Below are 16,247 nucleotides of genomic sequence, written 5' to 3' on the forward strand. Positions count from 1 at the left end.
GACAAGAGCGGTCACATCATCGCTATAATGGATTTGTCACGCCACAAATGTATATAACATTATAGTGCTGAAATACAAATTATTACATAACACTTAAAGCGTTGTTTTTTTTTTAAAAAAGTATTTTTTATTTTTTGTCTCCCTTGGTTTCATTGGTAATTCCTCAATTAAAATTAAGTGTTATGTACATGTTGTTGTAGTTCATGTTATACTAATACAATTAGTATTATTCGTGGCGCTTTTAATTTAGCATAATTTAAAGGTTTAACAAATGCAAAAAAATGTGACACTAATTCATGAACACATGAATTCTCAAAATATATTTATTCTTATTACATGTTTTAAAACCATTTTTTACTGGCTGCAAAAACAGCTCCAGTCCAGAGTGACAACAGTATTGAAAACTTTTTAAAAAAACTTTATTTGTACTCCAAAGTTCACACAGCACCACCTCGCGCCTAGTACTGCGAACACCCGCTTTTACACTGTCGACGAAATACTGAAATACTTCCGGTAGGTCACAACATGTCCGTACACAGTTTAAAGTGGTTTTTCAGAATCTATATATATTCAACAGCCATTTAGACTGTTTGCCACGTTAACTTGGATTAAATAGGCATAATTAATGTAAATCTAATTTTAAAATATTTTTCAATGTGTGGGATAGACGGGCGCTGAAGAGGAAGCAGTAACCAGCCATCTTTTTTTTGACAATAACAAGAAAGAAAGGGGGTCTAAAGAGTGGAGCTTTAGTTTGATTTTATTATCTGTTAAAACAATTCAGCATTCAACAAAATCAGAGGGGACGAGGCTCAGAGAAAAGTATAGAGCATCAACGTCAACATATGCAAAAAAAAAAAAACCCTCGTAGGATTAATAGACTGGTTATTTGATTTTTGTAATTTTTTTCATGTTTCCAACAGGTTTATCTTCCCCTAATCCCCCGCCGCCAGCTCAGGAGGTCAGGCCAGCAGCTTCTGATGGTATTAACAGTAGCAGCAACATTAGCTCAACGTCCAAAAAGAGGAAAATAAACAGCTCCGAAAGGGAAGAATTTGAATCGATTTCCTCGTCTCCTTCCAAAAGCATTGGCAATTCCCCCTCCTCCGGTTCTTCTACCTCTCACCACGTCCAGAAGAAGTTGAGGTTCGAGGACTCTGTCGATTTTATCGGACTGGATGTGAAAATGGCTGAGGAGTCCTCTTCTTCTTCATCAACGTCTTCTAACAAGAATAAAAACCTCTTTTTGGCTGCTGGCGTTGGACATCATGCCAACGGGCTGACAAAAACATCGACAGGGTCCACAAGCTTCTCCAACAGCAAACCCGGAGCTGCCAAGAAACTAGTTATAAAAAACTTCAAAGGTAACATTTCCTGTCACTAGCCCTGCAGTAAAGCAATTTACCAGTTTCATTCTTGATTAAGAGTTTAGTGCATTCACGTAATCCACTCCGTGAGGCCTCTGGTGTAATGGACAATGGGTAACGTTAACTTCGAAGCTGTGTAATAATGTAGCAGAAACATGTTGCATGGACCGGTATGCTCATGAATCATGATCAGTTAAACTTCTGGTCGGGGGCTCAGTGTAGAGAGCTGCTATTTCAATGCATTGCCAATAGTAATGTATTTGTTGTTTACATGGAACAAGGTGTGATTTAGTATCTGCGTGCATTGGACAGCTACTGAGGTGCTGACCTGTGTCATAGCACTGCTAGGAAAATCTTGGAATAATTAGTCGGTCAAATTGAAATGTTTGTATTTTGATTTAAGCACGACAGCTCTCAGTATGCTCTGATATGATTGAATTGTGATAAGAAGTCCTCTGTTTGTAGGGATTGCTGATTTTATATGTTTGGTGTTTGTACAAAAACGTACTATGCCTACTAGAAAAAGTTATCTTTTAACAAGTGCCAAAACCATTTGATTGAAGTATTGTCAAGAAAGCAGTCCCTCCTGGGATTATAGCTGCTCTTTGTTGATGTGTTTATCTGCTGTGTATTGACTTCTTCAAATCTATTCAATCCGTTTTTTGCCAGGGATAATCTTTCTTTTGCATGACTAAGGTCCACCACATTATAGATTTAGTTCAGTGCAGTAGCCCCCTTTAGAATGTACTGTACTTTGGATACAGTTTTCTATGGCAGTACCTGACTTCAGAAATGTATGTTCACCTCTGAACTATTGGAAGTAGGATGATGTGTAATGTCATGTTTTAGCCCCAACCTTTCAAGCTTTTGTTTTAACTGCTTTTTATTTATTTAATACTACATATGGAGTACACTGAAGACCATGCAAACGTTATCCTAATATTAACATGGGATATTTGTTTATTTATCCACCTTCAGCCTCAGATTAACTCACATTTCTAAACCGATAATTATAATTTTGGGGGACGTGCTGTACATGTTAAGAGCTAGTCCTTGTTTTATACGCTGTAGTTAAAATGTTTTTTTCTTTTACATTTATTATACACACTGGAGCTCAAGATGATATTTCGTTGCCTCCATGCTTTTCAGGGCAAGTAAATGAAATCTAAGCACACAACACACAGGTACATGTGAAATTGAGGTTCAATGTTAACTCGCATTGCTTAAAAATGAGGTTTCGATTTGCAGAGAAACCGAAATTGCCAGAGAACTACACTGACGAGACCTGGCAGAAACTGAAGGAGGCTGTGGAGGCCATTCAAAACAGCACTTCAATAAAATACAATCTAGAGGAGCTTTATCAGGTAAGAAGCACACTACAGCATTAGTGTTCACACCAACAACATCTCATCATTGCCCCTGCAGTACTCATTTAATTTAACGTCTGTTCTCCTGCAAGTGGAGAAAAAAAAAAATCGCACATGTCTAGAACTTGTGGCTTCTCATTGATTTTGATTGTATTATGCCTTCAGTTTAATTGCTTCCACGTGGTGTAATCAGGTTATCTGGGCTGGATGTTTGTCACTGGTGTACTGAGAGTACAGCCAGACTCCTTTTTGAGCTGAACTGGTGCATGCGGTTTTCTGTTTGTTCTGTCTTGAGTGTACAGAGGACAGATTGGGCTGATATGAGGAGTGCAGAAACAAGTTGTTTTTTTCTTTTTTGTAAAGAACGCATTTACATAGGAGCGTTTACAGGATAACCAGTATAGTATAATGAAAAGTGTAAAAATGGGCATGTAATTAGCATATTGGATTAAGTTACTGGTTTGCAATGCTTTTTCCTATACTAGTAGAGCGCTCTGCAGTTGTGAGTGGAGTTATCTTTTCTAACCAAACCTGTGTGCTACACACTACTCTGCGTGTTGTTGATTACTGTTGATCCCAGCCGTGTTATGCAGCTCTACAGCGCAGTGTATTTTGCTTTGAGTGCTGAGCATCACAGTATTGATTTCATTCAGCACAGCAGCTGTTTCCAAGGGTCAAAATCTATATCTTTGTTTTTTTCATGTTTGTTTTTTTTTAAAGCGATGACCTTAACAGCGTTCTAGATTGGGAATCAGAATGTCCTAGGTTTTTATTTAGCTAGTTGTTGTGAGATTTGTAAAAACAAAACAAACAAAAAAAACAAAAACAAAGGAAGATGTCCTTTAAATAAACTGAATGAGAGCCAGAACTCCACTGCTACTTGTAACACTTGATCTTTTGTCCTATAGAGGTTTATTGTTCAGCTATTTAAATGAGGTCTCAGTATCTTGGAGTACAGTAGATCCCCATGCCTTTCATCCACTGTATACAGACAGACTGACAGGCTCCCAGGCTTTGATAGTCTCAATTTAGTTTTGTAACAGTTGGATAAACGGTTCTCTTGATTCTGTTCATAACAGTGAAAATGTAAGTGTGATGTTCCTACATAGACAGACAAGCATCTCCATATATACCCAGATATTAATGCACTCAATAAATTGTCCACAAAAAATCCAAAATTGCATCACATTTGAACAAACACTTCTCTAGATATCCACACATATCCAAACTAGCAACATCACTTGTAGTACTTTTTAAATAAGAGTTTTAATTCATTCTTTGTTCCTTTTCTCTGTTTTTTAGGCTGTTGAGAACCTCTGTTCCCACAAAATTTCAGCAAAACTTTATAAGCAGCTGAGGGCGGTGTGCGAGGACCACATCAAGGCTCAGATCCATCAGTTCAGAGAATATCCTTTACTGGGTGAAGAAGCAGCTGGACCACAACAAAGTGTCATATTATTGGTTCATCACTATATAGATAGATAGATAGATAGAGAGATAGATATAGATCTCAATCTCAAAAGATGTCATGTAGAGGTGTTGCCTGTATTTGCAGTTGATGATGCTGAAACCACACATGATGAGGGGGGTAATAATGCCTGTTTGTAATATTTTCTCAGTGTCGGGGCTATAACCTAGACAAATAGCATTAGAGTCATTTTGCCGTAATGGGTCAAGCAACACTTCTTGGTCCACTTGTGCTGCAGTGACCCAGATGTTATAAGGGTTGTATGCATTTCTCCATAGTATAGCAGCTTCCTTGACCTAACGTTACGGATGCATTAGACAGTGTGCTGTTCCTGAAGAAGATAGATAAATGCTGGCAGGATCACTGCAGACAAATGGTAAGTTTATGCAATAATGAACTTGAGTGACATCACAAACAGGTGCGTAAACAGGTAAACCTGGACTGACGTCATTACTACGTTTTGTTCTATTTGCAGATCATGATTCGAAGTATCTTCTTGTTTTTGGATCGGACTTATGTTCTTCAAAATTCAATGCTGCCGTCTATTTGGTAAGTGTAGTAAACAGCTTGTGAATGGAATGAGGAAGTCTGTTCAGTCCCAGTGCTTTGGGATTCTCCTGACGAGCTCCATGGCAGGTTTAGAGTAAATTGATAATGCAATATTGGAACAGAACCAGGAACCAATCGGAATGATTGTGAACACCGTAAAATAATAAAGGAAATGTAAAAAAAAAAAAAAAAAAAACATTGAACTCTTTTTCTAGGGACATGGGACTGGAGTTGTTTAGATTTTACATAATCAGTGATCAGAAAGTGCAGAATAAGACGATAGACGGAATCCTGCTGTTGATTGAAAGGGAGCGAAGTGGTGAGGCCATCGGCAGGAGTTTGCTCCGAAGTCTTCTCAGCATGCTCTCAGATTTGCAGGTAAGTAGCTAATTAAAAGCATTCTCTGGTCTGTTTCAGTCACCAGTCAATACGTTTGCTCTGAAGGCATCGTGTTTTAGTCTACACGTCATGATGGGTCTGCTGCTTCAAATATCTTTTCTGCTCTGACACTTAGATTTACCAGGATTCATTTGAGCAGCGGTTTTTGGAAGAGACTAATCGTTTGTATGCTGCCGAAGGTCAGAGGCTAATGCAGGAACACGAGGTAATTTTGACTTCATTAGATGAATGCACTTTTTATAAACTGATCCAATGGCATCAACAACTAAAACTGTACAAGTTAAAATAGAAAGGGGGGTATGCCTTGGTCATTGTTGCAAAACTCTTTATTCAGAAGTCTTTATTCATATTGATTGAATTGGAGTTGAATCTGACAGACACGGGTTATGATGGTTTAACACAGTTTTGTTTCAATCACGTTTTCCATCCCTGCAGAGCTGTATATATTAGATTTTCTTTTTCAGGTCCCAGACTACCTGCACCATGTAAGCAAGCGCTTGGAAGAGGAAGCTGACAGGGTTATCACGTATTTAGACCAGAGCACACAGTAAGCCTTCCTTTACTAATTCAATTGGCAGATGCTGTGTTGAGTTTTTATGTCCGTACTCCAGTTTAACCGGCTACAGTGGCCAGTCGTTAAGGGAGGAGGGGATGGTGTTTATAATAATAGTTCATGCCTTGGTTGTTTTCTAATTTAATTAATTGACTCCAACAAGAGCTTTTCCCTATTTTACAGAAAGCCCCTTATCGCTACTGTGGAAAAACAGCTATTAGGTGAACATCTAACAGCCACTCTTCAGAAAGGTAATTTTTTATTTATTTTGTATTCTCTAAAAGCATCTATTCCAGATGATCCTATAGCTTGACCTGGAAGACAAAACTACAGTTAATATTAGTAGGGCAGTTTCAGGCTTGTCGGTATCATAAACCTTCCTGCAGACTGGTGTCTACCACACGACAGATCTATTCCCTGTGCAGCATGTGTTAGGACTCCCTACTGAGGTTTACAGATGTGCTGATACGCATCAGACTTTATATGGGGCGCCTCATACCTGCAGCACAGGAACCTATTCTATAGTGTGGTGGAAGGGTACATGAACAAAAATAAAGTTTTACAGAATTTGAAAACTATGATCAAATGTTTTACTGATAACTTACTTGATTGCTAGTATTCTAGTTTCATTAAGAAGCAAATCAAATGTTATCTGGGAAAAAGTGTACATTTTCAAATGTGTTATTTTAAATTGCTTTCCCTAGGTCTAAACCACCTCCTAGATGAGAACAGAATCCAGGACATGTCCCTTTTGTACCAGCTCTTCAGCAGGGTGCGAGGGGGTGTGCAGGTCCTCCTTCAGCACTGGATTGAGTATATTAAGGTACTGGTAGTGGGATTCACAATTCTTCTCCCTTTCTAATGCTTTTTATAGCAGTTTAAGAATAATTTTCAATAAATGCAAACATATTTAAAAATATGAAGTCCAAAAATCTTTTCTTGCATGTATTCATTAATATATGTATGGATGCTTGAATGGGTCAATAATAAAAGAATATGTGTATGCTGTGTGTGTATTCCAGTTCTGCTCCACTCTGTTATCTTTGTGTTTTAAATTCTGACATGCCTCTTCCACGTTCCTGGGGACATAGACTTGCACGCTGTGCCTGTTGAGAATGCTGTGTAGCTGAACTTGGGTTTACTGTGCGTTCTGTAGGCCTTTGGAAGCACGATAGTAATCAACCCTGAAAAGGATAAGACAATGGTCCAGGAGCTGCTAGATTTTAAGGACAAGGTGGATCACATCATAGACATCTGCTTCTTGAAGAACGAGAAGTTTGTCAACGCCATGAAGGAAGCTTTTGAAACGTTCATAAACAAGAGGCCAAACAAACCAGCAGAACTAATTGGTAATTTTTTTTATTTTTTTTATTTTTGACAGTAAACACCTCATTCGTTCCTTTTTATGAGAAGTCATTCTGAGGCCTTTATTTCAGCTGTACTACAGAATGGGTTTAGCAGAAAGCTTTGATGTGACGGCTATAGGGTCAATGATTATAACAACACTGGACATAGTGCAATATTAAATGATGTAAAGGAATATCACATTCTCATTCCCTTTGCTTGGAGAAGAAGACTAAATACAGTTGTATTTTATCAATAGACGCACTGTAATAAAATGTGTGTTGCGGAAATCATTTCTGTAAGCATTGCAAGTTTTCTAGAACAAGTTTCCATAGCTGCGTTTTGGTAGCTCTGTAATTTACTTTTCTTTTTATGTCCTAGCAAAGTACGTGGATTCAAAGCTGCGTGCAGGCAACAAAGAAGCAACGGATGAAGAGCTGGAGAAGATGTTGGACAAAATAATGATCATATTCAGGTTCATTTACGGTACGGAACTCGCTCTTAAAATGAACCTGCTGCAGAAACATATTATGCTATTTTCATTGATCGTTCACTTGCAATTGGAGATGAGCGATGCAGAATATAAAATGTACTACACTAATTTACCTTTTTTTTATATTGTTTGCAACAGGAAAAGATGTTTTTGAGGCATTTTACAAGAAAGATTTAGCAAAGAGGTTACTGGTTGGGAAGAGTGCTTCAGTAGATGCTGAGAAGTCCATGCTGTCCAAACTAAAACACGGTGAGAGTCAAGTTCCTCCTAAACCATTAAGAGCAAGTGGCTTCAAACTACATTTGAATATTTAGAGATTTGTCATCTTACCTAGAATTCTAATCATTGAGGGTTTTTTTTGTATTGGTTTTTATTGCAGATGTATTGTAAAACTTGAAGCTACTTCTTTTAAAACTGTGGGTTATACTACACTTGCTGCTTGATTGTTTGAGGTGGGCTAGGTGTTAATTGCACTGTAGACCTGTGCAGTGTGTCAGGCTATGAAGAATTGCTCTTTGATTTCTAAAGCTTCTGCTCAGAACTAATCAACATTCTGATCATGTCTAGGAGGGTTCTTTGTTTCAGTTTATTGAACCTTTGTATTGTATTTCAGAATGTGGAGCTGCTTTCACTAGTAAATTGGAGGGGATGTTCAAGGACATGGAGCTTTCGAAAGACATCATGGTTCAGTTTAAACAGGTAAGGCTGAATTGCAAATTAAAAACTTCTATACAGCAAATAGTTTGTCCAGGCTTCAATTCTATAGATTGGAAGTGTTTACCAATACAGTTTGATATGACTTCATCCCTGCAAGGTTCAACAGATGTTTCTCTGTTGCACGTAATTCCATTCAAACTAGAGACTTGCTGTAATTGAATATGCAGTATTGTGTTGCTTTCTGTAAACTGTCCAACAGTCTCCTGCAGTTGTGTTTTTTTTTTTTTCAGTACATGCAGTGTCAAAACGTACCTGGTAATATTGAACTGACAGTAAATATCCTAACAATGGGCTACTGGCCAACATACGTGCCTATGGAAGTTCATCTACCCGCAGAGGTCAGTATTCTTTCAATAAAGCCAAGGGCAAAACAAAATACACAATGAGAGAATAACAGTTACATGATTAACAAATAAAATGTTGATACACTACATATGTTGATCGTAATATTATTTTCTCCCAGTATAATTTTTCATGCATGTCAAAATTAAATTCTCTTTGGCGATGACACCACAGTGCATTTTAAAGACTGTTGGATTTGCACGCGAGGGTCTTGAATTTGGATCCTGGCAGTTGTGCTTGGTTTTGTTTAAGTTTGAAATCAGCCTGGCCGCGTGGCCGTGATCCAGGTCTCGGTTGTGCCACAGAGAGCACTTCTTTAATTCTTCTGTGTTTCAACTGGAGGGTGTTGGTTCCTTGCTATGACTGCTCTGCTAACACCAGGTGCAATGCGCTGGGCTGCATGAGAGCACTGCAAAACTGCACCAACATTGACTTTCTAAGATCAGGGCTGTAAAAACGTGTTCAGGAAAAGAGGAGCCGCTGTTCTGTGAAATTAATTTGTGTTAACGTTTTGTTGCTACATTGTGTTTTTGACCTCTTTAGATGGTAAAACTGCAGGAGATTTTCAAAACGTTTTACCTGGGGAAGCACAGCGGCCGGAAGCTCCAGTGGCAGTCAACACTAGGACACTGTGTATTAAAAGCTGAGTTTAAGGAGGTAGTCGCGGTTTTTCAATTTCAGTTTTCTTTCCCCCCCCAGTTATTTCCCAAGAATACAAATTGTAGATACTTGGTTTATTGTTTTCCACCCTTTTTTTGTTGTCCTTTTTTAAATGATGAATGCAGTGCTGATTCTAAAAACAGCACACTTAAGTATTTTAGCTGATCCTGTAGGGTCAATTGGCACACATTTGACCAATATTCTCCAACCTGAATGGAGGTGTGGCATGTGTAGATGCAGCAATCATTGCACTTTCATTTTTCCAGCAATGCGGCATAATACTAGGAGGTGTTTTATATGTGACCCACATGTTAACGAATGGGCAGGGAGGGTTCTAAGTTGAATCTTTTTTGTGCACAGGGTAAAAAGGAGCTGCAAGTGTCACTTTTCCAGACTTTGGTGTTGCTCATGTTCAACGAAGGAGAAGAGTTCAGCTTGGAAGAAATCAAACTGGCAACAGGAATAGGTATATTTCTTTTTCACCCTTAACATTGAAGTACTCTCTTCCTTCTTAATATCTCCCACAGCGATTACAAACTCAAAAGTGTTAATTAGGAGAAGCTTAATGATTTAAATCACAAAATATTTGAAAGTCTTTCTTAATGTCTTCCTTGTTAATAATACACCACTTGTAATAACACTTTTCTAGATGCTTTATAAACTAAAGCATGACCGTTCTAAATTGAGATACGCAGTGAAAAGGGTGCAATTGACTTCTAGTCAGACTGAAAGAGCTGGCAGTAGATTTCTTGAGGTTGTTGAATTTGTCATGAAATGTTTTATCTGTATTATCTATACACTGTTTTGAGTAGATCATGTGTCTTGTGATCTGGAGCTCATTTTGACATTTCTGCCGATCGTACTGTTGCAGGTGGTTTATTGTTTTTTATTATTATACTGCAAGCTGTGGGCCAAAATCAATTTCCAAAGCAGTTGTAATAAATTGTGGGTGTAATTTGTGACCTACCTTGGAGTGCCTGTGCCAAGGAAAGGGAACGTTGCATTAAATTTAACACATACATGTAAAGTTATTTCACATACTGTTAATTCAATGGGCAACTGCAGACATTTCATACTCTGGTGTTAATTTTAATGATCAAACGGGTGGATCCCACTGTGTGGGTAACGAAAGAAGGTAAAGAACCTATTATATTGCTTTTGAAGGCTCTCCTTGCACAGGCCGTGGAATATTTCAGCAACGATGATTTTTGTCTTGACAGAGGACGGTGAACTGAGGCGAACTCTGCAGTCCCTAGCCTGTGGCAAGGCCAGAGTCATTTCCAAGACCCCGAAGAGCAAAGATGTGGAGGACGGAGACAAGTTTACCTGCAATGATGACTTCAAACACAAACTCTTCAGGATAAAGATCAATCAGATCCAGATGAAAGAAACGGTACCTTTTTATTTATCACAGGAGCTTTCTGTGGACTGAATTAGCTGTGCCAGAGCACCGGCAGTGTCGACGTTGGTTAGTCTGATGTGACCTGAATCAATAGCACTGCCAGTGCACTTGCAGAGCACTCTTTATTTATTACAAACACAGCACAGAGGGTACCAACGTATCCAGGCGATGCACGCTTGTAAAGATCTTTATCCAGATAAAGTAAAGCACTGGCATTTTCTCTCAAGCTGTGTGGGCGTAACCTTCAAACCAGTCCTCTTTGTTCTCCACGGCATACCAAATCATCAGAAAAAAGTAGCAACCTTTTGAAGATTATTTTATTTAAAAAATATATATAAAGGTTTTCTGGGCTATATTTCAGGTCAACTGTTTCCTTTGTACTGCAGTACATTTTATTTTTTCCCAGGTGGAAGAACAAGCCAGCACTACAGAGCGAGTGTTTCAGGACAGGCAGTACCAGATCGACGCGGCCATCGTCCGGATAATGAAGATGAGGAAGACACTCAGCCATAACCTCTTGGTGTCGGAGGTCTACAACCAGCTCAAATTCCCCGTCAAGGTAAGCATGTGACACTCGCACCCGCTGGAAATGCATGGCATCTGCACCTAAGAGACTAAATGAACCCAGAGAGAAATAAATGGACCTGATGAAGGACAGTGGTGTTTTTTTTTTTTGGGGGGGGGTTATCTTCAGACCTGGGAGTCTAACAAATAATAAAATAGTGTTTAAATGATGACATACAGGATAGACCTTATATGTACCCATTCATTATAGTGCAGTACAAAACATCAGTGATCCACAACTGAAAGAAATGAGAAAGGCCATTACTGTCTGGGGAAGCATTCAAATGGCTATATAATTAAAGCATACCACCACTAGATGGTGCTCTAACAAGTCTGTTTCATTTAAATTGTTTATAACTTACATAATTTAAGCCAAAGAATACCCTCTAATTGATGGTTTATAACCATAGTACATACCGAAAGAAACTAAATAAAGCTGTCTCATGATACATATATTTTTAATTAAAAATCTTCCCTAGTAAATTGTGATGTTGTTTGTGTGACATATTCCAGGAGTTCGACTCTGCCACATCAAGAATGCATACAATAAACCATTTATTAAAATATGACCTGCATTTTTAAAATGAGATTTCCAGACTTGTATGATCATATTAAAGTAATACATTAAAGAGAGAAATATATATATATATATATATGGCTTTGTTGCAATTTATATTAAAAAAGCTACCATCTATACAAAATGAAGAGAGAGAGCCAGAACTGAGCTTCTTCCTTAGCATGAAGTCTATTTGACATATATTAACGGTCCTGTGGTATGGCATTTCACTTGCTTTATTAATCTGAATGAATGGATTGTGAAGTCACTCATCAGCACTGCAGTGGGCGTCTTGCAAACGAGCTGCTTCATGGGATGCAGTTCATGTAGTTTCCAATAATATAAAACATTTTATATGTATTTATTGATTTATTTTATTTGTTTTTCTTGAAGCCTGCTGACCTGAAGAAGAGAATAGAGTCACTAATTGACCGGGACTATATGGAGCGTGACAAAGAGAACCCCAACCAGTATAACTATGTAGCGTAGAGGAAGCCCTGCACATGCCCTCAGCTGCTCTGAGCACTTGGTCTGGTCTCCCAGTCTCCAGTGGATGTTACTACTACCCTGTTGAACCCAGCAACCGACAACTGAATGGAAGTAGCCTCCTGGAACAAGACTATTACTGGGGCCTGTTTCCTGGGGACTGCATGCCCATTTTCAGAATGCTGGTAAATGCGAAGCAAAGGTTTCAAAGAAAAACTAGACACTTAACAAAGCAAAACAAAATGTGGGGGTCTGAAGAAGGAGATTTGATTAAACTTGTTTTAAAACAGTATTTATTGTGAAACTTATATTCATACATTGTGCATTTTTAAGGCATCCCAGGACAGTCGTCTTTTTTTTTTTGTTTGTTTGTTTTTTGTTGTTTTTTTTACGTTCCACTTTTGTTTGTCTCGCACAACTTGCCCCTGGCAGAGTCATCCTAAACTCGATATTTCATCACAGATTTGCCACTTCTATAAAATTCTAATAAACTGATGTTTGTGTGTTTCATCCATGTCTGTTCAGAACCCAAGACGGAGGAAGTTAGATAAATGCTGTTTATTACACAATTTAATTCCACTCTAGAAAGAATACACTTTTTATTCGTTTTTTTTTGTCTGGTCTGAACTTTTCATAACCTACAAAGATGTGAAAAGCATCCAGCCAAGGGTATAAGCCTGGAAAGGATATTGTCGTAATGTTATGTTGTCAGTTTTTTAAGTATCGTGTCACTAGCTTTGATATATCAAACTATTTCAATTGGATCTTTCTTAAATTTAAAAAATAAACTTATTTTCAGCAGAAACGTGCCAAAAAAAGGGGTTCCATTCATTTTTTTTTTTTTTACGGGGGAAAAAAAGAGAGCTACAAAACTCTTCTGTTGCTGCTAAACACCTTCATTTGTAAATGCTTATTAAAAACTAGAAGCTGCTTTTTGGAATCTGTTCATACCTCTTTGTTCTTTGTATGTAGAGAAAAAAAAAAAAAATGTTGTAAGGCCAACAAGCGAAGAACCACCAGATCACTATTGAGGGTTTAAACTAAACATGTGTCACCTGCAGCTGGAAACTGCTCAATGTTTTTATGTTAACACTTCATAAAGATGTTTCTGGGACGACGCTGAAAGGTACCAGTGGTTGTATGCACTAAATAAAGCACTCGGCTTGGTGTATTGCACAGTAACTAGAGGCCTGCGGGAGCCGGTATATTTGTTGACAGTTCTGAGATTGAAGTGTGCCAAGTCATGCTGCGTCAGACTGCTGTCCAGGTTTGAATTCAACATAACCATTGATGTTTTTTGTTATTGCTTCAGATTAAAAAATGTGTAGACCTGTTTTCTTTTTAGTTTCTATGTCCAAGGTTATTGTGCTCAAAACCCCAAATCATCTGTTTTCTTTTTTTTGTGGTGCAAGAATTCAGGGATGGGGGAAAAAAGACTCCCATTGCCAAGCGGTTTGATCCAGTCCAGGTTTTACTGTGCTTGTTACCTGTACAGTGTGACTTATAAAGCTCGCAATTAAACCAGGAATGCGTAACATTGCTGTGGAATTAAGTTTGACCAGAAATGTATCTTTTGCAATAAACATTGAAGAGGGAATAATAAACTGTAATCATTTCTGCAACCAATAAAAAAAAGCACATTTTTTAGTAAAGTTTCATACAAGCAAAAAGCCATCTTTATGGACTTTTTATAGATTCCAAGAGCAATGTAACATAAAGTAACGAATTGTGAGTGACACGTTTAAGCAGTTTCCTCATGATTACTCAACGCTGCGACAGTTATCATTTTGCTAATTGAACTTTGAAAGAGGAGGGGATAGCATGCATTACATGACCCTAAAGTTGCCATTGTAAGTTACTAGAGGAACCGGGAGGGTTGTATTTCTTCAGAATTCCTTTTTTAAAGTGTCAGGAAATGCTGAACTCTAGTTCGTAAGGAATCTAAATTCCTAAATATTTTTAATTTTAGATTAAAACTGAGGAAAGAATAGCACAGTATCAGTGAGCTTTTTTTTCTTCTAGAGACTTGTTGGTAATGATTCAGATAAAGGCATGGTGTAGCACTGTAGTCTCTGTAGAAGTTCTGTTTTTCGTTTCTGAATTGCAGCACGTTTCCCTGTATTGACTGGTGTTCAGGTATTTAACCCACAATGTGAACCTTTTACAACCCGTACATAGAGCTGCAATATAAAACCTTTTCATAGTCATCCGAGAACAGCTGGTGGCTTGTGTGTCAGTGGTTTTTATAAGGGGAAGTTCTTTTTTTAAATTTTATTAAACTGTTGCACCACAACCAGTACAATTTTTATTTTTTTATTATCATTTTGAATTATTTATTAGTACTTTTTGCATCAGCTGCTGCAAGCTGATATGATGCAAAACAGGATTCTGTACAAGTTTAGTGCTCGTGTATCTGCAGCTTCACTACATGCTAACATTGTTTTCATGCCATCCACATTAACGAGTGCTGGTATAAAAAAGAGAGAACAAAAAAAACTGAAACTGAAAGCTACCTGTTTTCTTTTTTAAATAAACACAAATATTTAGCAGGGGTAGGCTTACATAACACATGACAAGCCAGGACCATACCGAGTCAGTCTTTAGGGAAGGGGATGAGGGCAGAACAGTAGTTTCCTATCTGGATCACATGGTTTTTATCACCGTTGAGAAGCACTGTCCAAACAAATGAAAATGTTGTAGCTGTGTTCTGTGTTCTTCAGCCATTTCATTTCAGCATACCAAGATACACCCTTACGAACTATCTTTACTGCAGACTATGCTCCTCTGCAATGTTAAAGATCCCTTGAGGGTACCCTCCACGTTCTGGGTATTGATGTAATAATCAGTAATACATTCAAGTTTTTTTGTTTGTTTTTTGAGACGAGGCCTCATTTACAAGGGGATCCACAGCCTACATCTTTGGTAGAACAGCTAAAACCTTTTTGATCTTTAGTAAAGGACATGGGTGACAAGGGTATGTTATAGACTGTAAATATATGTTCCCTTGGAAGAAAAGAGTGAGAGGCTGTTCTCTAGTTTTTTGTGTCATTCAATATAAATATATATATATATATATATATATATATATATATATATATATATATATATATAAAATTAAAATATTGGTTTTGTATCTCCATCTATGTTACATTTCCCCTTTAAAGTGAACAGAATAATTTCATAGCTGCCATTTGCTTGTATTGGTCTCAGGTGTGCAGTTTTGAAAGAAACACATAGTATAGTAAACATTGGCTTTGTATTATTATTATTTATTTCTTAGCAGACGCCCTTATCCAGGGCGACTTACAATTGTTACAAGATATTTTTACATACAATTCCCCATTTATACAGTTGGGTTTTTTACTGGAGCAATCTAGGTAAAGTACCTTGCTCAAGGGTACAACAGCAGTGTCCCCCACTGGGGATTGAACCCACAACCCTCCAGTCAAGAGTCCAGAGCCCTAACCACTACTCCACACTGCTGCCCTTGTATAATGCATGGATACAATTTGTCAAAATATCACTTACAAGTACTGTGCAGTATTAACATTAACCCCATTGAATGCTGTAGATAAACTCAATTAGAAAAGGGGTTAGCATGTCATACACAGTAAATCTGTTTTGAGAGCATGTCAAACTGAGAGATCAGTTATATTAAGGTACTTTTATATTTCTGTTACCCTGGGTTACAAATGGCACTCTCATCAGTTTTTTTTCGATGGCCTGTTTTGTCATTTGTCTATTAGCAGAAGTAGAAGTGGGGTATGGAGAAGTATATAATCGAATTATGTCCTTTTAATTTCACAGGCAAGGTTACTATATTAGATTTTGTGGTAAACCGCAGTGACAGGGTTTAATCTTTTTTTTAGTGCTTCTGCTTTTGCCTGTCAAAGCCTGTGATCTATGGTTCATTTTTTAAGAGGAACTATTTTAGTAATTGAAGGGTTTTTAAACTTGAAATCTTACATAGAAATGCCTCA

At 37.8% G+C, this 16,247-nt stretch overlaps 1 protein-coding gene across 1 annotated transcript; it reads left to right on the forward strand.

Moving 5' to 3' along the window:
- The first annotated feature begins 660 nt into the window (after positions 1–660).
- Positions 661–13,852, forward strand: LOC117430870 (cullin-4B). The gene is made up of 20 exons (XM_034051420.3): positions 661–1,364; positions 2,616–2,731; positions 4,037–4,140; positions 4,509–4,578; positions 4,678–4,751; positions 4,967–5,129; positions 5,266–5,355; positions 5,615–5,697; positions 5,887–5,954; positions 6,408–6,526; positions 6,860–7,052; positions 7,429–7,533; positions 7,679–7,789; positions 8,154–8,239; positions 8,488–8,595; positions 9,143–9,256; positions 9,620–9,725; positions 10,480–10,652; positions 11,068–11,220; positions 12,175–13,852. Exons 1-20 carry the CDS (start codon positions 911–913, stop codon positions 12,268–12,270), a joined length of 2,586 nt encoding a protein of 861 aa, XP_033907311.3. The 5' UTR covers positions 661–910; the 3' UTR covers positions 12,271–13,852.
- The last annotated feature ends 2,395 nt before the right edge of the window (positions 13,853–16,247 follow it).

This window comes from Acipenser ruthenus, chromosome 26 (genome assembly GCF_902713425.1).
Source record: "Acipenser ruthenus chromosome 26, fAciRut3.2 maternal haplotype, whole genome shotgun sequence".
Classification (NCBI taxonomy): domain Eukaryota; kingdom Metazoa; phylum Chordata; class Actinopteri; order Acipenseriformes; family Acipenseridae; genus Acipenser; species Acipenser ruthenus.